This window comes from Podarcis filfolensis, assembly GCF_964270895.1.
Source record: "Podarcis filfolensis genome assembly, chromosome: 3".
NCBI lineage: Eukaryota > Metazoa > Chordata > Lepidosauria > Squamata > Lacertidae > Podarcis > Podarcis filfolensis.
This window is the reverse complement of record NC_139606.1, coordinates 117,686,690-117,709,307: the sequence shown is the minus strand read 5'-3', so window position 1 is coordinate 117,709,307 and position 22,618 is coordinate 117,686,690. Positions and strand designations below refer to the sequence as shown.

General features: G+C 49.1%; 1 protein-coding gene across 7 annotated transcripts in view; it reads right to left on the bottom strand.

Moving 5' to 3' along the window:
- KIF13B (kinesin family member 13B) overlaps nt 1–21,513 on the bottom strand; it is a 196,976-nt gene extending 175,463 nt beyond the window's left edge. For all 7 annotated transcript variants that reach the window (XR_014545790.1, XR_014545791.1, XR_014545792.1 and 4 more), the window contains exon 1: nt 21,358–21,513. Coding sequence is in view for 3 of the 7 variants with exons in the window: in XM_083604747.1 (XP_083460873.1) it covers nt 21,358–21,412 (55 nt within the window). In the remaining 4 variants the exon portion in view is untranslated. The remainder of the gene's footprint in view (nt 1–21,357) is intronic.
- Nucleotides 21,514–22,618: the final 1,105 nt, after the last annotated feature.

Below are 22,618 nucleotides of genomic sequence, written 5' to 3'. Positions count from 1 at the left end.
ATTTAGTTGCTTGATAACCTACAACACACGTCATAATTATTAATCGGAACAGTCAACGGTGCCCTTCTGTGCAGTTCAAAAGTTGTACAGTGGTACCTCGGGTTACATACGCTTCAGGTTACAGACTCCGCTAACCCAGAAATAGTGCTTCAGGTTAAGAACTTTGCTTCAGATAACAGATTGGCAAATCAAATTACAGGAATTGGTGGAGACGGCTCAATTGACTAGTAAGCTCAGAGGAAACTCAAAGCAAAAATTTGCGGGAAAATGGGATGTAACATAAAATCATTCAAAAAAAATTTTTTTTTAAAGAACTTTGCTTCAGGATGAAAACAGAAATTGTGCTCCGGCGGCACGGCAGCAGCAGGAGACCCCATTAGCTAAAGTGGTGCTTCAGGTTAAGAACAGTTTCAGGTTAAGAACGGACCTCCGGAACGAATTAAGTACTTAACCCGAGGTACCATTGTATATTCCTATCCTATTTTCATTTTCATAAAATTAATAAAAATCATTGCTTGCATATACCGTTCGTTGTGCTCCTCCCTTCCTCAAGTTAAAGATGTATCTATCTATAAGTTTGATTTCTCTCTGATATTATTATATCTATTTTACAGATCAAGAAGGCTGCAGTGACTCCTGTGTGACTTTTGTTGTAATTCTGCTGCATGGCTTATTTTGTTTTGTTAACAGTTTCATAGGCCGCAATTGTTTTAATGATGACTTGTAAACGTTTCACAGATGATTTGCCATCTATTCTGTGTAATTTACGCTGCATTTGTGATGTTCTGGGATGTTACTGCTATTTATCTTTTGCCGCTTTGTGATTCATTTGAAGGAAAACATAGCAAATCAAACAGAAATATAGTGAATCAAATCGGACGAAAACGTCTTTCATACGCCGGCGTTCATTCACTGGTCCTCCTGCTGATGTGTTTTAAAATCAATCTTTCCATACAGATTTTTAGCCTCTTGGGTCCTGTTTGGCCCCCACCCCCTGGCACACTGACTGCTCACCCACATTGTCGCAGCTGCATGTGGGTTCATCTTCAGCTTCGCACTTGGCCACAGAAGCTGCCGGGTCGTTCCAGCATGGTTCCCACAGTTTTACAGAGACGCCACCAGGAAAGGACTTGTGGAGCTATTGCAGCTGGCAAACGAGCCCCAGAGACTGGCACAGCGGGCAGGAAGAGGGGCAAGGGGCTGCCGTGCAGCTGCTTAGCCAAATATTGGCCCAAGGCAAGCGAGAAAGCAGCAAAGCAGGCCTCTGCCCCACCAGTGCCACGCGGGCATAAAAGAAGCCTAAGTCCATACACACCAAGACTCTTGAAAATTTAAGCGTTTCTGGGTAAGACTCTTGCAGAACAACTGCAACATGGTGGTTCCTGCATTGCAGGAGGTTGAGCAGTTCTGTGATTCTACATCCACCACGAAAAATGCATGCAATTTATTCCTAATATATTTTCTACGAACTTCCGGCTGCTCCTGCCCGAGGCTCCATTCCCACAGATGAAGGTTGGTTTAACGAAGCCACGCTAAAAACAAAATCACACTTGAAAGCTCAATGTTGGCCACCGAAAGGAAGACCTCCCAAGGGAGTCTCTGGCTTTTACGAGCCTCCAGGTGGGCTGTCGCCTAACAGCAGGTGTAATGCAGAAGAACAACATGCTTGGGACTACAATTCCCATCAAGCCTCAGCAAGCACAGGAACCGGGGTCATAGTTCAAGATGTATGGAGGGCTGGTCAGAAGACAGATTAGAGCAGCCTTTCTCAACCTGTGGGTCCCCAGATGTTGTTGAACTACAACTCCCATCACCCCTAGATAGAAAGTCCAGAGCTCAGGGACGATGGGTGTTGTAGTCCAACAACATCTGGGGACCCACAAGTTGAGAACCGCTGGATTAGAGAGAAGGCTGTTGCAGAAGATCGTGCCCAACTCCAGTTTACGTCTTTGCACAAGAAACCAGAGCAGGTGCCTCCATTTCATTCCCATTGTTTGAAGACCTTGCTGTCTTGATATGGTCCAGGAGGGGGTTACTCCAAAGTCAATTGTGTCCATGCTGGAGACCCCCATCCCCGCCTCTCTCCCCCTAAAAAAACCCTGCTCTGCCGTATCAACAGAGCAGCATGGGAATGGACTGAACTGAATCTCGTGGAAATGACAGGAGTGGATTTGATCAGATCTGACACGGGGCAGCGGTTAGGCTAGGGCTCGAAAAACCAGAGTTCAAATCCCCGCTAGGCCACAAATGCCACCGAATGACCCTAGGTCAGGCATGTCCAAAGCTCGTTCCGGGGGCCTAATCCGGCCTGCTGGTCGGTTTAATCCGGCCCCTGTGGCAGTTTATTTCCTGGGGTAAAATCCCTGAAGAAGCTCAACAACTTCAACCCTAAAAAAATGTCAACAACTTTGGTCGGCCCTCACTCATGTTCACTTCATCAAATCTGGCCCTCTTTGAAAAAAGTTTGGGCACCCCTGCACTAGGTCAATCACACCCTTTTGGTCTGAGGCTCCAATACTTTGGCCACCTCATGAGAAGAGAAGACCCCCTGGAAAAGACCCTGATGTTGGGAAAGATGGAGGGTGCAGGGAGAAGGGGAAGACAGAGGACGAGATGGTTGGACAGTGTTCTCGAAGCTACCAGCATGAGTTTGACCAAATTGCAGGAGGCAGTGGAAAACAGGAGGGCCTGGCGTGTTCTGGTCCAGAGTCGGATATGACTAAACGACTAAACAACAACAATCAAGATGCAGGCTTGTTGTAAGGATAAAATGGGGGTGGAAACATCGAAGAATCACATGAACCACCTGGACATGAACCACCTGGAGTTCTCTGCAGGGAAAGGCAAGATGCAATGAAATAAATATTAAATATTTCTTCTTTCACGGTTCCCAAACAGGTCACCGACCCAACCATCAACTCTCCCAACGGTTTGACTTCACACCCAAAAAAGGTATACTCCTCCATTGTGCAGATAAAATATCCCGGATAGAATTCTACAGGATGTGTTTGCTCCACATTTCCTCCATTGTCTCCCAAGAGACAGACAGGTGCCAACACATAAAAGCGGTAAATTAATTCTGCGAGCTCACTTCAGTGTATTTTATGGGAAGCAATTCACAAAAGGAATCAAATAAGCAAATGGATGGATTCCGTCACTGTCCCCAACACTTGCCCATCACGCCCACAGAGCAGGGCCTCCTAATCCTCTCTCCCACCCAACCAAGGCCACTGTGACAGTTTCAGCTTTCCAGTGGGTCCGTGCCCCTTCCTTTCCCTGCTGCGCTGAAGGTAAACACCAAGACGACAAATTCAGAATGACAAGGCCTCGGGGACATAGCCAGTCCACAGGCCAGGAGGGTGTGGAGGCAGATGGAAAATATGGCGAGACATTTCTGAAATCACCAGGCTATGCACCGAGGATAACGCTTTCCCTGGGTTTTCTCCGGGAAATGCAAATAGGTTTTATTTCCACTTCTGAGTGTCCCTTTGAAGTGCACACCTGCTATGGCGGTTAATCTACCATTGCCTTCCCTCCCACCTCCAATCTGTCACTAATTGGGATTTTTAAGTCGCTAGGCTGTAAGCTTTCAAATGCAGGAGGTGAGGAACATGCTACACACTGTTCTACTGCAAAGGCATGGGGGGGGGAGGGAAATCCCAAGATTTCCAAATGCCGAAGCACCTACGAAGCATGCTGGTAGTCCTCATGAATTTGGATCCCTCTTGAGGCTGGTTCCCAAAAAGAAATTGCATTCCTGGAACTAACCCCACTCTGCCTTACGGAGCGTAGCATTGGCGTCCGAAGGAGGCTTTCTGATAGAAAGGGGTTTGGGTTCCTTTAAAAGGTAACCTGGCCATGAGAAAAGCCATTTGTAGATAAGGAATATCTCAGGAAGGGGAAAGGGTTGGGGGAGAGGAGGGGGCTACCACGGGTCCTAAAAGGAGCTATTCTTTCGCTTCACCGAAACTGAAAGAAAATTCCATCCCGAGATAATTATCGGCTTGCTATGCTTGGAAAAAGCCACGGGTGTCCAATTCCCATCACCACCTTGGGAAATATTCGCTACAGGTGTAGCCTAGACATCAGTCCACACAGGAAATGACGGCCCCTTTCCATTCAAAGGACACAGCAAGGTCAGAAGAAACTCTGGAAGATCCTACATAGGAGGTTGCCGGTTTGGGATGAGAATGCAGAAAGTTGAGGTTTTTCCCCAAGTCCCTATACATCTAGTAAGTGAGGTATACTTCTTCGGTACCTTTGATCTTCCGTAATTATATGGCCATTCAAAAAACATTTGGAATTAGCTATTTCATTTCAGGAAGAGTCCTTAACATGCATTTCAAAATACCTCTCACATAAGCCAAAGTGCCGTTCATTACCTGAGAACCATTTTTAATTTTGAGAGAGGCGCAATTTTCCACAATGGTGAGTTCTGGCTCCTAATATCAGCGTAAAGGTAAAAGGACCCCTGACCATTTGGTCCAGTCGTGACCGACTCTGGGGTTGCGGCACTCACCTCACTTTATGGGCCGAGGGAGCCGGCATACAGCTTCCGGGTCATGTGGCCAGCATGACTAAGCTGCTTCTGGTGAACCAGAGCAGCGCACAGAAACACTGTTTACCTTCCCGCCGGAGCGGTACCTATTTATCTACTTGCACTTTGACGTGCTTTCGAACTGCTAGGTTGGCAGGAGCAGGGACCGAGCAATGGGAGCTCACTCCATCGCGGGGATTCGAACCGCCGACCTTCTGATCGGCAAGTCCTAGGCTCTGTGGTTTAACCCACAGCACCACTTGCGTCCCCATTGTCAACGTAGCGGCATGCAAAACCCAACAGATTTTTCTGATGCAGATGTCTTCAAGCACGGGGCAAAAGGCTAAGTTTGCCAGGGATGGGGATATGGACACCCTCCAAACCCCATTTATGAATAAACAAAAACTATACTGACACCCTGCTACGCTGGCTGCCTACAGACAGATTGCTGCGGGATGCAAGACGAAAACACGCAACCTGAAGCAGACGCAACATGAGGTATAACTGTATTTCAAGCTGGCATCCTGCAGCCTAGGGTGGCCTGCCTTTCACAGGGCAAGAAATTCCCTCCAACTCCATCCTTGCCTCTCCACTTGCGGCAAGTACCAGCAGGGTTGGTGGCAATGCCCAACATTGTACATTGCGCTGTTAGAATGTGGCATCGCCCCCTGTGTCCCGTGGATTAGACTAGAACATTATTACATGCAGGTACTATTGAAATACTATTGAAATGGGGGACGCGGGTGGCGCTGTGGGTTAAAGCCTCAGCGCCTAGGACTTGCCGATCACATGGTCGGCGGTTCGAATCCCCGCGGCGGGGTGCGCTCCCGTCGTTCGGTCCCAGCGCCTGCCAACCTAGCAGTTTGAAAGCACCCCCAGGTGCAAGTAGATAAATAGGGACCGCTTACTAGCGGGAAGGTAAACGGCGTTCCGTGTGCTGCGCTGGCTCACCAGATGCAGCTTGTCACGCTGGCCACGTGACCCGGAAGTGTCTGCGGACAGCGCTGGCTCCCGGCCTATAGAGTGAGATGAGCGCACAACCCTAGAGTCTGGCAAGACTGGCCCGAACGGGCAGGGGTACCTTTACCTTTACCTTTAACTATTGAAATTAAACAAAGTACAGAAGCGCAGAAAATGAGTATGTTTAAAGAGAAGACTGCAGCTGTGAAACTAGAATGGATGCTGTCGAACTTTCCCCCCTTGGCAAAGCCTTCATCAGTTTGTTGGCTGGAGAGCTTCTGAGATTAGTCAAAATTTCTTTGTACTAAGTGAGGTTTCAGGATTACCTCCTAAGGTACAAACACCCTCTGCCAGTTTGGCCTGACTGCTGCCATGCACAAACTGAAAAGTCCACTATAAAGTATGTCATGCCGAAAAACCACCCCAGTGTTAGAATCTCACATATATAAACCAGGCGCCAAATGGCTCCTTAAACCAAGGTTGCAGTCGCCAAAACAGAATGTCTAGTTACCATCTGGGGGCAAGGCGGTTCAAAAGTCTTCTTTTTCAAATGACGGACTGACTGTGATTATGAGCTAAACGTTTGGCTGGTTCAGATGACAACCTTGAGCTAGGTTAAGAAGAAAAGTCAGTGACGCAGACCATTCATAACGTAGGAATATTCTTCACAACTGTGAGCAGGGCAGTGGGGTGGGTTTAAGGGAAGAGAAGTGACAACAATGAACTATGATGTTGTTCACCACTGCTACTCAGGCTGCACAGAAAAAGCAATTTGGTACCTGAAATCCATTCCGGTTGTGCAAGTAAAATACAACAACAAACAACAACAACAACAACAACAACGACTTATTATTTGTACAAAACAACAACAATTTATTATTTGTACCCCGCCCATCTGGCTGGGTTTCCCCAGCCACTCTGGGCGGCTTCCAACAAAGATTAAAAATACATTAAAATGTCACACATTAAAAACTTCCCTGAACAGGGCTGCCTTCAGATGTCTTCTAAAAGTCTGGTAGTTGTTTTTCTATTTGACATCTGGTGGGAGGGCGTTCCACAGGGCAGGTGCCACCACCGAGAAGGCCCTCTGCCTGGTTCCCTGTAGCTTTGCTTCTCGCAGTGAGGGAACCGCCAGAAAGGCCCTTGGCGCTGGACCTCAGCGTCTGGGCAGAACAATGGGGGTGGAGACGCTCCTTTAGGTATATGGGACCGAGGCAGTTTAGGGCTTTAAAGGTCAGCACCAACACTTTGAATTGTGCTCAGAAACGTACTGGGAGCCAATGTAGGTCTTTCAAGACCGGTGTTATGTGGCCTCGGCGGCTGCTCCCACTCACCAGTCTAGCTGATAGAATTCTACAGGATGGGGCAATAGTGCATGAAAACAGTCAAGATCCAATGATCTCCAGATGGTGGGGGTGTCTGGCGCCATCCCAGCACCGCCCAAGCATCTTCACTTGGTCACAAGTGGTCAAAAGCCAGGTGCAAAATTTTGAACACTCATCACAAATGGTGGATGGATTGCATTTCATCTGGTCAGTCTGCCAGCCTGGCTACCAAGCTAAAGACAACTGCACAAATTCCTGGAAGAGAAGGCTATCCGATGGCTGTGCCCGACCTTGACATCTGCAGGCAATAATGTTTCTGAATACCAGCTGCTGGAAACCGCAGGAAAGGAGAAGGCTCTAATGCACGGATCCTGCTCGTGGGTTCCCCACAAGAATCCAGTTGGCAGCTGTTAGAAGAGGATACCGGACTAGATGGGCCTCTAGCCTCATCCTGCAAGCCCTCCCTAGATGTCCAGTCTTCCCATGAAACATATACTCTTCAGCCAGCCTCAGGATTCCCAAGACTGAAAACCACAGAGACTGAACATTTGGGTCAAATTTGGCCTGGCAGCCAATGCTTGAAGATGCAGTTCCCCCACAGAGGTTTATTATTATTTATTCTTGATTTCTGGAATTAAAGCCCGCTGCTTCGAGCAAACGGATGCCAGTTGGCATTCCAAAAAGAGAGAGATTCGAAAGCAGCATCACCGGTTAGGGAAATCAAGTAACACGAGACAACCACATCTCCAATCCATTTCTCCCACCAACACATGCTGTTTTCCAAGTGCCTGAGTGAAAATTGAACTGACTCCATGGCGGCTGGCAGGGAAAGGAGAGACTACAGAAAGCCTTGCATGGAAGAAGCCGCAGAAAGCGCCAACCAGGGGCACAATGCGTTGGAAATTTCTGCCGCCTAAGCCGCATTCGGGTGAAGGGAAGCTGTGCGAGAACAGTGCTCTTGTTCTAGTACAGCTTCCCTTCATTGACACAGCTTGGCTGGAAGATATTCCCCTTGGATTGCACCCAAAGTCAACAAATATGGCTGGAAGGATCGCTCCTGAAGTTTCAGAGACTTGCAGAGCAACCCGTTTTGCGTTGCCATTTTGAGAGCCAGTGTGGTGTAGTGGTTAAGAGCGGTGGACTCGTAATCTGGGGAACCGGGTTCGCTTCCCCGCTCCTCCACATGCAGCTGCTGGGTGACCTTGGGCTAGTCCCACTTCTCTGAAGTCTCTCAGCCCCACTCACCTCACAGAGTGTTTGTTGAGGGGGAAGAAGGGAAAGGAAAATGTTCGCCGCTTTGAGTTTCCTTAAAGGTAAAGGGACCCCTGACCATTAGGTCCAGTCGTGACCGACTCTGGGGTTGCGGCGCTCATCTCGCTTTATTGGCCGAGGGAGCCGGCGTACAGCTTCCAGGTCATGTGGCCAGCATGACTAAGCCGCTTCTGGTGAACCAGAGCAGCGCACGGAAATGCCGTTTACCTTCCCACCGGAGCGGTACCTATTTATCTACTGGCACTTTGACGTGCTTTCAAACTGCTAGGTTGGCAGGAGCAGGGACCGAGCAACGGGAGCTCACCCCATCGCGGGGATTCGAACCACCAACCTTCTGATCAGCAAGTCCTAGGCTCTGTGGTTTAACCCACAGCGCCACCCACGTCTAAATGACTCCTTAGGGTAGTGATAAAGTGGGATATCAAATCCAAACTCTTCTTCTTCTCTTCTTCTCAACTACTGTTCCCATCATCCTTAGCTAATGGCCATTCTGGTTGGGCAGATGTGAATCCAACAGCTTCCCTTAAGCTTCAACCCAATCTATATTTAGTATCAGCATTCAAAATTGGCCAGGTGCATTTTGCACCTAGTTATCGGCCACTTGCAAGCAAATGAAGGTGCCCGGGCGCCAACGTCTCCACCACCTGGAGGTACCTGCCTGGGGATCTTTGGATCTGGACTGTTTTCACACACTAGCAAACACATCCTGTAGAATTCTATCCGGGATATTTTATCTGCACAATCAGAACGAATTTCAGGAACCCAAAAGCAATATTTTAAAATATGAATTTTGAGCCGTCTGCCCCCAAAATGGCACCTAGGCAAAGATGACAGGAAGAGTTAGAGGCCAGACAAAACAGAGAGTCTGTAAGGAATGGAGATTATATAAAGAATACTTAAAGAATTATGGTGTAAACAGAAATCTCCTGGCAGAATTAGACTGATCCTTGAAATTCATAAAAGGTAACTGAGGCATAATGAAAAATCACAAGAAACAGGTATAATGTATATAACAGATAAAGTACAATGAGAATACTTGGAAGTCTTTTTAAATGTTTGCAGCACTTTTTATTTCTAATTGTGTGAATAATCTCTGCATTAACAACATACTTAATGTTGAGGAATTTCATAATTACGTATGTTTTTTTTCTTCTTTTTTCCTTGATTTGTATACACTTGTCATTATTTCATGTTTTTATTTTCTTTCTTATGTTGTAAGCTTGTAATGGCAAATGTATTCATTTTAACTCAATAAAGATTGACTCAAAGTTTAAAAAAACCAAAATGGCATGTAGGCATTCCATTTTGGTGACCAGAACCCTGGTTTAAGGAACCATTTGGCTCCTGGTTTATATAGCTGATATTTACTTGGGAGCAAGTCGCATTTAAATCAACAGGACTTAACTCTGAGTAGGCACCTACAAGATTGTGTTGCTAGTGACTCTGAACTTATCTGAAGTACAGTTGTAGCTTGGTTCTCGAACAGAACCATTCGAAAACCAAGGCGTGGCTTCCCATTGGCTGCAGAAGTGTCCTGCAGCCAATAGGACGCCATGCTGGATGTTTGGCTTCCGAAAATTGTTCGAACACTCACTTCTGGGTTTTGATCGTTTGGGAGCCAATTTGTTCGGGAGCCAGTGTGTTTGAGATCCAAGGTACGACTGAAACGGTTTAAAGGGAAATTTGGGAGGGGGTGAGGAGTCCACACCAGCGTGACTTAAGCCACTGGTCTTTAACAGGTGAGGTGGGACGCACAACTAGGTCATAGCCTGACTTACGCTGCATCCCCTAATCACTACAGAAACGTATGATAAATGAATTAAGAAGAGGGTCTCCAACTTCAAGCGTGGACAAAAAGGTGAGTTTGAGAAGACGGAAGAAAACTGGCTTCTGTTCAGCCAGAGACACGCTCTTCCGAAGCCTACCTTACAATAAAAGTCTGGGTTACAATTTTCATAAAATTTTCAGACCGCGGTAATTAGCTGGTTAATTATGCATGGGTACATCTGCCAGGAAACATACAATACTTGCACCCAGATCTCTGCAGTAAGGAGAGTCAGAAAGGCATAAGGTAATTGTGCTCCAATTTTGCCTCGCCGCAGGAGGGTGGGGGCGAGGAAGTCAAAACCACTGAAAGAGGAATCTGCCCTAAGTATTTGGGATAGGGTAAACAAAAATTTCAAATAATAAAGAGGTGTCATTTCTCGCTCTCGGCTTAATCGTTCCTCTGCTAAGTAATTGCACGCAATGAAAAGGCAACTCGCCCAGCAATTTTTCGACCCAGCAATTAAAAGGTATTATTGCTGTGTTATGAATATGCTCCATTCATCCATTTTAATGTTTCGGGCAGCCGTGAATTAAAGGCACAGGAGAAAGGTAGTCAAAAATGGGGGAGAGGGAAGAGATGGAATCATCAAATTGGAAAGTTGGAGGGCCCCCAAAGGGCATCTAGGCCAACCCCCTGAATAATAATATAATAATAATTTATTATTTATACCCCACCCATCTGGCTGGGCTTTTCCCAGCCACTCTGGGCGGCTTCCAACTGAATATTAAAAAAAATACAACATCAGACATTAAAAACTTCCCTAAACAGGGCCACCTTCAGTTGTCTTTTAAAAGTAAAATAGTTGTTTATTGCCTTGACATCTGCTGGGAGGGCGTTCCACAGGGCGGGTGCCACTACCAAGAAGGCCCTCTGTCTGGTTCCGTGTAACCTCACTTCTCGCAATGAGGGAACTGCCAGAAGGGCCTCGGAGCTGGACCTCAGCGTCCGGGCAGAACGATGGGGGTGGAGACGCTCCTTCAGATATACTAGACCAAGGCCATTTAGGGCTTTCAAGGTCAGCACCAACACTTTGAATTGTGCTCAGAAACGTACTGGGAGCCAATGAAGATCCTTCAGGACCGGTGTTATGTGGTCTCGGCGGCCACTCCCAGTCACCAGTCTAGCTGCCACATTCTGGATTAGTTGCAGTTTCCGAGTCACCTTCAAAGGTAGCCCCACATACAGCACATTACAGTAGTCCAAGCGGGAGATAACCAGAGCATGCACCACTCTGGTGAGACAGTCTGCAGGCAGGTAGGGGCTCATCCTGCGTATCAGATGGAGCTGATAAACAGCCGCCCTGGACATAGAATTGACCTGCGCCTCCATGGACAGCTGTGAGTCCAAAATGACTCCCAGGCTGCGCACCTGGTCCTTCAGGGGCACAGTTACCCCATTCAGGACCAGGGAGTCCCCCACACTAGCCCGCCCCCTGTCCCCCAAGAACAGTACTTCTGTATTGTCAGGGTTCAACCTCAATCCGTTAGCTGCCATCCATCCTCCAACCGCCTCCAGACACTCACACAGGATCTCTAAGCCATCCTGAAATGCAGGAATCGCAGCTGAAGAATCCTGGACAGGTGGACATCCAACCTTTGTCTAAACCTTCTGAGGGAGACCAATTCCACTGTCGAACAGCTCTTACTGATAGGAACAGACATGTGGACTCTAAAGCTACAGAAGTTTCTCTCAAAATGGGCATAATTGCCTCACAAGTGCAAGAGACTTTCAGGAATCCCGATGTTGTTGCAAAGCTTTTATAAGGCACTGCTCTATTTTTAAGCAAGCTGAGACAACCTACACAGGCATGTGTTTGCTTCCCCATTGCACAGTTTTCCAAGATTTCATTTCTCCTGCCGTGCAAGTTACTTTACAAGGGCACTCAAAGCCAATAAAACAAACTGTGTTAAAAAACCTTCCTGGTCTTCAAAAAGAAAAAGGTAATTGAAGGCTGCCACTTTGTTTAGAAGCAGATTAACGAACGTTCAAAAAGGAGAGAGATAGCAGTCACGGGAGACTTCCTGATATTTGCTGAGACTCAAACCCTGCCAAGAATGTAAAGTCCAGCAAATTCCTCCATCGACCTCGATGACAATTTCATTTGCCAGAAGGCGGAAGAAGCAACAAGGAAATCATCTGTCCTGAACCTGGTCCTCAACAACAGGGAGAAATTGATCGACGAAGGGAAAGTACTCGGAAACTTGGCAGGAAGTGATCATGTCCTCTTGGGTTTCGTGATACAGAAGCAAGGGAAAGCGGGGTGTAGTCGGACATGCACTCTGGACCTTAAGAAGGATGGTTTTAAAATGACCTTAAGACTGGATGGCCACTTGGCATGGATGAACTAGTTGAGATTCCAGCACTGCAGGGGGTTGGACTAGATGACCCTGGAGGGCCCATTCCAACTCCACCATTCTATGATTCTACAATTCCAATCATAATTACCGTATTTTTCACTCCATAAGACACACCTAGTTTTTAGAGGAGGAAAACAGGAAAAAAATATTCTGAATGAAACAGTGGATGTATGATTTTTGTGGTTCATACTGTGGCCACAGACATGTGATTTGACGGTGAGTTTGGGGTAGCCCAGTGCAAAAATCCGGAGAATCCATGTAGATCCGTGCTCTGTAACCACGTTTTTGCGCCACTGTGGCCCCACAAAACAGTGGATGTGTGTGTGTTTTTGGTGCAGGCTGTAGCCATGGACATGCTATGTGATCTGATGGTGAATTTGGGGTGACCCAAGGCAAAAATCCTGAGGATCCATGGGCTTTTACCTCCCCCCCCCCCCGGCAGCCTCCTTTATCTCTAGCTCCCTTATCTCCCTCCCCGATCGCTTGGTGATTAGCGGCTTTGTTTCAACACCCACTTCCCTCTTTCAAGAAAAAAAGCATAATCTGCTTTTCACCCCTGGGCAATTCGGATCCAGGGACTTCGCTCCATAAGACGCACAGACATTTCCCCTTACTTTTTAGGAAGAAAAAAGCGCATCTTATGGAGCAAAAAATACGGTAAGCCTAAGAAGACTCCAGCTTTTCACCTTTCAGCTCATATTCAGGTACGCGTCGGTCCCCTTCCTGTTTCAGAGGCATACAACACAAAGTCGACACAGCCCAGAAACATCAGATGCAAGCGACAGAAACAGGAGTTGTGCGGGAAAGGGAGTTAACCATCTTGTGTAAACAGGTTCGTTGGTTCAAGCAGGGAATCTAGTGCACACAGTATAATTAAACACCAGAACAAACACAGAGGAGAGGAGGTGGCCCCGTGGAAGGACAAGTAATTTCATTCCTCTCCATCCTAAACCGCCCGGCTGAAAACTGGCAGTTCAGATAAGGCACCTTTTACAGCGTGGTTGGGGAAACCTCAGGGGTCAGCAAACTTTTTCAGCAGTGGGCCGGTCCACTGTCCCTCAGACCTTGTAGGTGGCTGGACTATATTTAAAAAATAAATAAAAATGAACGAATTCCTATGCCCCACAAATAACCCAGAGATGCATTTTAAATAAAAGCACACATTCTACTCATGTAAAAACATGCTGATTCCCGGACCGTCCGCTGGCCGGATTTAGAAGGCGATTGGGCCGGATCCGGCCCCCGGGCCTTAGTTTGCCTGCCCATGCTCTGGGGCTCCCATTCTGGCACGTGGGGCACCCTACTCCTCCCCCCCTCAAGGGACATGGCTTGCACCCTTCCTTGAGGAATGTGTCCTTGAACTCTGATACTGGCACTGACTGAACAGAGGAATTTGTGTCTGTGTGCTCATGCACACTAAGCCAGTGTTTCTCAAACTTGGGTCCCCCCTCCCTGCTGCTGTTGGACTACAACTCCCATCATCCCTTTCTAGCAGGTCAGGGATGATGGGAGTTGTAGTCCAACAACAGCTGAGGACTCAAGGTTAAGGAACAGTGCGCTAAGGGAAGATCGAATTTACACTCGTCGCTCTGACCACCTTTGCCTCTGGCCCCAATCGCCACCACTAAGCGGCCCCCAGAAAGTCACCCAGAAGGGTGAAAAAGGCTCCTTTTCCCTGTTGTGCACCTTGACATTCCAGTGCAACACACAGAACTGTGATTTGTTGCTTCTGATTCAGTTACTCCCTAAATTTGTATCCCACCCTCCCCTCCTAAAGGAGGCCAGAGCAGTGGTGCTACAAATGCATGCACTGGGCTCACAGCCTACCCTCTCCACCTTCAGGGGAGTCCCACTTGCAGCCATGCCAGAGGAAGAAAAGCAAGGGAGCAGGGAGCCAAAGTTCATGCAACGCTCAACCACGGTTTAGTGTTACATCCAAACGCAGCCACAGAGGAACTGTGCTTGTGCTGACCAGGATCTAAACCCCAATGACACAGTTCTCTCGGGCTTCAAACCTCTGCAACACGCAATCACCTCTCTCACCATCGCTGTAACCTAGCCAGGGCCCTGGATACTCCAGCGAACACAGATTCGGTGGTCTTCTGATACTGACGGAGGCTGTCACTCAGCAGCACGGCATCCGGGTCCCAGGTTCAAAACCTGGCACCACTAGGAAGGGCTGCGAACGCCCCATGTCTGAAACCCTGGAGAGCTGCTGCCAGCCCGTGCAGGCAATGCTGAGCTGAATGACTCACTGAACAGAATTTTGTAGAATCGTACAGCCAGAAGGGGCCCACCAAGGGTCATCTAGTCCAACCCCCTGCAATGCAGGGATCTTTTGCCCAGTGTAGACCTCGAACCCACGACCCTGAGATTAAGAGTCTCACACTCGGTATTGAGCACCTTCCCAATATTCCTAAAAGTGCATTGTACAGAAGGATGGCAAGCAACTTTTATGAATAATTATAATATAATATAATATAATATAATATAATATAATATAATATAATATAATAATATCTTTTATGAATAATAATAATAATATTAATTTATTATTTATACAATGCCCACCTGGCTGGGCTTCCCCAGCCACTCTGGGGGGCTTCCAACCAAATATTAAAATGCAGTAATGTATCAAACAGTAAAAGCTTCCCTAAACAGGGCTGCCTTCAGATGTCTTCTAAAAGTCTGGTAGTTGTTGTTCTCTTTGACATCTGGTGGGAGGGCGTTCCAGAGGGTGGGTGCCACCACCGAGAAGGCCCTCGGTGCTGGACCTCAGTGTCCGGGTAGAACGATGGGGGTGGAGATGCTCCTTCAGATATACTGGACCAAGGTCATTTAGGGCTTTAAAGGTCAGCACCAACACTTTGAATTGTGCTCGGAAACGTACTGGGAGCCAATGTAGGTCTTTTCAAGACCGGTGTTATGTGGTCTCGACGGCTGCTCCCAGTCACCAGTCTAGCTGCCACATTCTGGATTAGTTGCAGTTTCTGGGTCACCTTCAAAGGTAGCCCCACGCAGAGCGCATGGCAGTAGTCCAAGCGGGAGATAATCAGAGCATGCATCACTCTGGCGAGACAGTCCGCAGGCAGGTAGGGTCTCAGCCTGCGTCCCAGATGGAGCTGATAAACAGCTGCCCTGGACACAGAATTGACCTGTGCCTCTATGGACAACTGTGAGTCCAGAATGACTCCCAGGCTGTGCACCTGATCCTTCAGGGGCACAGTTACCCCATTTGGGACCAGGGAGTCCTCCACACCTGCCCGCCTCCTGTCCCCCCAAAACAGTACTTCTGTCTTGTCAGGATTCAACCTCAATCTGTTAGCCGCCATGAAACTTTGTCCTGGTTTACAAACAATGATTAATACTGAAGATCCCGGTTACTAAGCCAACCTTCACTCAGATGCCCCAACCTCCCAATTTCTGGGAACTGTAGTTTGAGCTAACTAGCACCATCATGTTGTGGAAGTGAGCTCAGCCTTGACGCTCACTCCAGGCTGCTAAACTGTGGTTTGGAAAACCCAGGAAATACATCTAGACCGGGTCTCTGAACTGTTTGTTGCCACCAAACCACTGGGTCCTAAATCGAAGCCTGGACCTTGCAAGGCGAATTGCACCCTGGAAGGCGCAAGAGTTAAAAGGATGGGAGAGCTTTGAACATATGGCCCTAAGGAATGAAGTATTTGTAGCCCAGGGGGCAGAGATCACTAAGTCATCTTCCCCTGATAAGGCTATTGTTAGATGGAACAATGGCATGCGTTAGACACCATTCCTCCAAAGTGACGCAGGAGCCTTGGTGCAGGCCACATTCAAAGAGAACAGAGGCAGGATTGATGCAGGAAATAATGCATCCCTTCCCCCCCCCCAACCCCAGAAAAATCTGCCAGTTTAAAGAAGCTATGGGCAACCCTCCCCTGGTCACATGCATGCGCAAGTTTCAGATGTAAAAATAGAACTACGTTCTGGTAACATGTGCCGAAGCAGCATAGTATTGCTTTGGGGGTTTGGAATTAAAAAAAACAACCAAGAGAGGCCGACTTTGGTCCTATAGCCATCTTTTCTCTGCTTAATGTACATTCTGAATATTTTGTGCATTTAGAATTCAAAAAGGGCACGGGCGTCGGAAGGAATAAAGCTAAGCTCCGACAGACGCAAGCCTGTTTAGTCTTCCGCTTATAATCGGTTTCACACTTTTAAGCAAGGGGGTTCCTTAATAGCCCCCCAGCCAAAGCCCGAGAGCCGTTATTGCTCTTGTGATGTCTTGTAAAATCCCCTTGTAAGGAGCAGAGGCAGAAAGCTTATTTGGGGGAGAGAGAACAGGTGGGCAGGTACAGCTTGCGTCAAAGCCCCCCACCAACACACCCCTGACCCCCTGCCCAGGAGAGGTGGTGCAAGTCGCCGCTTTCTGACCCACTTCTATGTGGGAGCCCCTCGCCTTAGGTCTTCCAAGTTTGCGCCAGCAATTTAGAACCGGGAGAGGAGAATGCTCTGGACATGCCCAGGGTGAGGAGCGCATTTCCTGGCCAGGAGGTGGGAACCTGACCCGATCAATAGCATTTTTGGAAGGCCAATGGAAGGAAAGGAGGCAGCCAGTTGACGCTGTAAAGGGGCCTTTTTGCACTCTCTTGCGGGGTTGGGGGGACGGGGAAGGGGATGAACCTGTTTTGCCCCAGAGCCCAATTTGATATTTCTTGACTTGCAAGCTTTAGAAGCCCGGCGGCTTAGCACAAAAGCTATTCAGAAGAGGGATCTTCTACCCCGGCTCAGGAGCACAAACGTTAAAAAGCCAGCATATCAATAAGTAATAAGGAAACAGATGTTCTGCAAGCTCAGAGATGAAACCTGCCTGCCTGGCCCCTTTGCCCTCAGGTGATGACAAATCCACAATAGCAATTTTTTGTTTAAAACACACACACACATTCAGGAGAAAAAGCTTCCAAGGTTTCATACCCATCAACATTCCCGTTGCAAAATCTTTAGCAAACCACCACTAAATTATTATTACCATGAGCAGCATTCAGCGTTTAGCCACCCTCGGAGCAAGCCTAATGGTTTGGGTTGATTTCAATGGGTCTACTCAGAGTACAAGCGATCCTGGATATCACCCAATTACACAGCATTTCGACGTGTTTTTCCGTGCCTTATCTTGTTGCAAACTTTGCAATATCTCTGCATGGTGAGAAAGTATGGCTGACTGCGCCTTGCAGGGCTCGGTCGGTACAGCCTGAGACTTTTTATGATCAGGGTTGTGAGTTCGAGTCGCACGTAGGGCAAAAAGATCCCTCCACTGCAGGGGGTAGGACCAGATGACACCCCCCCCCCCGAGGGTCCCTTCCAACTCCACGATTCCATGAGAGTTCATGGCCAGTGCAAGTCCCGAATTTCCACTCCAGCACAGCAAAAACAAACAGGCAATCTCAGCCCACACCTAGTGTTTGCTAATATGCAAAGCTCGTCTCTTTGAAATTCGAATTTCCTCGCCTTTGAGCCAACTTGCCAGGAAGGGATGAAGATAGCAGCAGACTTGCTTTGGGGGCATGTCTATACGTGTTGGGCGGGGAGGGGAAACCCTTTGTTTTCAAAGGTGCATTACAACTCCCTGTGTGGGGTGTTATGGGAGGGCGTGAACCTCTGCAGGGGGAAATGTCCTGCTCCTTCTGGGGTGGTTTGTCCAAATTTGGTCTCCCCCCTTCTAAAGGGGGCTCCTAGAAGCCGTCAGCATGTGACGGCAACCACATCCCAGGAAACAGCTTCGACTGGCCGGCTAAACCAGATGAAGGCAGCCGATGGGTCTCAAACCCTCAGAAGAAGAGTTTGGATTTGATATCCCGCTTTACCACTACCCAAAGGAGTCTCAAAGCAGCTAACATTCTCCTTTCCCTTCCTCTCCCACAACAAACACTCTGTGAGATGAGTGGGGCTGAGAGACTTCAGAGAAGTGTGACTGGCCCAAGGTCACCCAGCAGCTGCATGTGGAGGAGCGGGGAAGCGAACCCGGTTCCCCAGATTACGAGTCCATGGCTCTTAACCACTACACCATGCTGGCTCTCAGGGTGTTGGGGATTTCCCCTTTGTGAGAAGACAGGGTGGATGGAACGGATGAGGCCAAGAGTGGGTCTTGTGGTCAAGAAGGTGGTTTCTGCGTGTGCTATACTGGGAAGTGAGGGGCAGGTGGGGCTCTGGGAAGGGAGCCCACCTAGGAGATCCTAAATCTCCACTGCCTTGCAGAGCATCTTCAGGAGGAGAAAAGGCCAAGGAGAAAACGCTACGCAAATCTGGAGTAGAGTCCATAAGGCGGTTGGATGGCACCTTGTACACCTGCAACTCCTGCAACCAAACTAGTGCTCAACATCTCGCTCTGCTTTCCTCTGGCCCACATCAGCGAGGCCGAGAGGGGGGTCTTGTTGTCCGAGCAGCCCTGGACCTCCAGACACACTGCCCACCAGGACTGCACATCAGGGAGGTTACTTCTGTGCTGCCGGCGCAGCGCTTTGAGTTCGCCCCCAAATGTGCACTCCATTGTCTCTTGAGGCGGACGGGTGCCAATAATTCCACGCCTAACCGATTGCAGACCAAGGTCTCTCGGAGCCCTACCTGGAGATACCAAAGCAGAGACCTTCCGCAACTAACGCCTGCTAAGTAACATGCAGGTGAACCTCAGGTACTTCAAAGCACACCTCTGCAAATTCCACATTAACATTACAGCAACTCTGGGAACGCCCATCGAGAACTCGCCTTCCCTTGAGTGCGCGGCAAGGTGACTCTTTTCACGTCGAACAGGACACACCTCAGCTATAATAATATTATTGACGCAATCTCCCTCCACGGACCTCCTGTGACCTCACGGTGTGTTGACACCAACCAGCATTAAGCGGCGAGGGGAAAAAAACAGAAAGTTGCTTGCAGGCACAGGAGCTCAGAAGTTTTTGGGAACACCCAATTTCCTAACGTGCATCTGGCCGCACGCTTAAGACCGCAACTGAGCTCGGTTCGAAACAGAGGAGGCCGACTGCAGTGGCAGGAAAAGCGCAGCAGGCTGTTCGAAGCATATCGTTTCAAGGTTTCACAGGAAGCAGAATCACAGAATTGCAGAGCTGGAAGGGAACCCCAAGGGTCATCTAGTCCCACCCCCCCACAATTATTCTCTCCGCAGTCTTTACAACCCTGGACAGCATTGTTTTTTCCCTGACTGCGCAGCTCCCAAACCACACACACAGACCATAAGTTAATACACAGTACAATGGTAAAATGCCATCAACAGGTCCTTTGGGTTCCTTGGCTGTTTTCCCCGGCCCTGTGACAGGTGAACCCCACATTCTACAAACAGGATGGAGGTCTACCTCTTACCAGGCCACTCTAGTGCCAATGCATAGGGAGCCGCCCCCTGCCAGCTCAAGCCATTCACCCCACTCTGACTGGCAGCAGCAGTCGAAGGACCCAGCCAGGTCCCTTGAGATCTTTTCACCTGGAAGTCTGAGCATTGAACCTACGGACCTTCTCCCACAGCAACAGCTTCCCACTTTACTTTCTCAGAGTTTGGGGTCTCTTCTGACCCCCCAGACATCACCTACCCCCCCATGAAGAAGCGGTCCCTCCAAATGCAGTATTTTTGCACGGGGTGGATTCCCTCTCTGCCTCCCAAGCCAGGGCAAAGCCTTCTCACCCACCGCTCCCCACGGTTATTTTTTGGGGAGGGGGCAATCCCTGCCCATCAAATCAAGGCAGCCCCTTCCTCGCAGCTCCTGAATGGAGTTCACTCTCCCCTCCCCCCCTCCCCGTCTCAGTTTGAAAGGAAGGGGGGTCACCCCTGCCCAATTTTATTTGGGGCGGGGGGGATCTTCTCTTAGTACTCTGTTACCCCTCCGGTGTTTTGTCCGCCCCCCCCTTCAGCTTCTCGTGAGTGAGGGGTGCCCTTCCAACTTCATTTAGATTGGGGGTGTCTTTCTTTCCTTCTCCCCCTAGGAACACCATTCTGCCCATTTTGCAAGCCCCCCTTTACCCTTCGCGTACCGTTTTCAGGCGAAGGGGAGACCCTATTTTCCTTCTCCCCACCCCCTTCAAACAACCCCCTGCACGACATTTTCCTTCTCTCCCACCACCACCTTTCAGAAGGCAGGGGGGTCCACCTCCGCCCTCTAATCCCTTAGGGCAAGACTCCCCACATCCACCCCCATTTGTGTGTGTGGGGTGCTTCCTCATCTCCCTATATCTCAGCTGAGGGGATTTCACACCTTTTTTGGGGGGGTTCTCCCCTTTCCCATGTTTTCATTGGGGTTAAAGTTCTTCCTTTCATGGGGATCTCCTCTTTCCCCCTTTTGGAGGTGGTCTCCCCTTTCCTCTACTTTCACTGGGGGAGGGATCTTCGGGGGGGGGGAGTTTCCCCTTTTCCTATGTTTCCACCGGGAGTGGGGGAATTATTCCTTTTTCAGGGGGGGGTCTCCTCTGTTTCCCTTTTTGGAGGTTGTCTTCCCTTTCCCATACTTTCACTGGGACAGGGATTTCCCCTGGGTTTTTTTGGGGGGGCGGATTCCCCTTTTCCTATGTTTCCACCGGGGAATGAATTATTCCTTTTTGGGGTGGGGGTCTCCTCTGCTTCCCTTTTTGGAGGTGGTCTCCCCTTTCCCCCACTTTCAATGGGGGAGGGATCTTCCTGGGGGGGGAGGTCCCCCTTTTCCGGGGGTGGGGGAATGATTCCTTTTTAGGGGGTCTCCTCTGTTCCCCTTTTTGGAGGTGATCTCCCCTTTCTCCTACTTTCACTGGCACATATTTCTTCCCTGTTTTTTTGGGGGGGTTCCCCTTTTCCTATGTTTCCACAGGGAGTGGGGGAATTATTCCTTTTTGGGGGGGTCTCCTCTGCTTCCCTTTTCGTAGGTGGTCTCCCCTTTCCCCCACTTTAACTGGGGGAGGGGTCTTCCTGGGGGGGCGGAATGTTTCCACCCGGGATTTTTCCTTCCTTGGGTGGGGGGTCACTCCTCTACTCCCTCCCCCTTTTCTCCATGTTTTGGGGTGCCTCCCTTCCCCCCTCTCCCCCTCTGCTTTTTTTGGGGGGTCTCCTCTTCTCCCCTCCCCACGACTCACCCCTCCTGTTCATGGGCCGGACCCGCACGGCCACCTTCACTTTGGAGTCCCCCATCTCCGCCAAAGCAGCGCCTCTCCCGCCGCCGCCGCTCCTCTCCGGGTCTCTCCAGGCTTCCGTCTTCGCGGACGAGGCGGAGCGCAGCCACGACTCCCTCCAGAACTACGGCGACCGGCATGCACCGCGGTGGACCCAGCGCCACTCTTTCGGCCCCTCTCGGCTCCCGTCGGCGGCCGGCAGCCCCGCTGCCTGACGGGAAACGTGGTCCTGGGAGCAGCCAGGCCGGTACGGAGGGACCGAAGGCCGCTGGGAATTGTAGTCCGCCGAAAAGGGGGCGGAGGAAGAGAAAGAGAGAGAATGGAAAGGCCCGAAGGAGCTTCGCCCGGCGCGGTGCGTCCTGGGAAGCGTAGTCCCGCGCGGCAATTCGCAGGTGCGGTTCCAGAGAGGAGGGAGGCGGCTCGTTTCCGCGGCCCTGATTGGCTGGCGGCTCTCTCGCGCGCCTGAGCGCTCACCTGTGCGGAGAATTCCCCGCACGCAGAGGAGTAGCCCGTCGGGGAGAGCTATGCAGCCTGAGGAGCTAGGTTTCTAGCTGCAGCCAGGGCCGGATTGAGGTTGGATGAGGCCCTAAGCTACTGGAGGTCATGGGGCCGTATATATGTCCAGCTGTCCTTTGTCAGCAACAAATTCTCACTATATTTTTGGGTTGAATATATGCTATATGGAAATTTATGGACCTAATAGGCATCCAAAGCCATTTGCACCTAACAAAATATGTATTTTATCAAAGAAATTGTTGAACTGAAATACAGTTAAGAAGAAGTATATCAATAGTGAAATACAGTTAAGAAGGCTGATCACGGAAGAGTTGATGCTTTTGAATTCTGGTACTGGAGGAGACTCTAGAGAGTCCCATCATTAACATCCTTTCAACGCCAGGTTAAAAATGTATATTTACTTTCAGGCAATTGGCAGCATAGGATGATTCTGCTATCTGGTTTTGCTGCTGTTTTATTGGTTGTTTTTTTTAAATAGGCTCCTATATGGCTCTTTTAAATGCCTGTTGTTTTTGTATATAAAAGAGCCATATAGTAGCATATCTATAAGAAAAAATGAAGGCAATGAGAGATTTTACTTTATTGGGCTCCATGATCGCTGCAGATGGTGACAGCAGTCACAAAATTAAAAGACGACTGCTTCTTGGGAGAAAAATGATGACAAACCTAGACAGCATCTTCAAAAACAGAGATATTACCTTGCCAACAA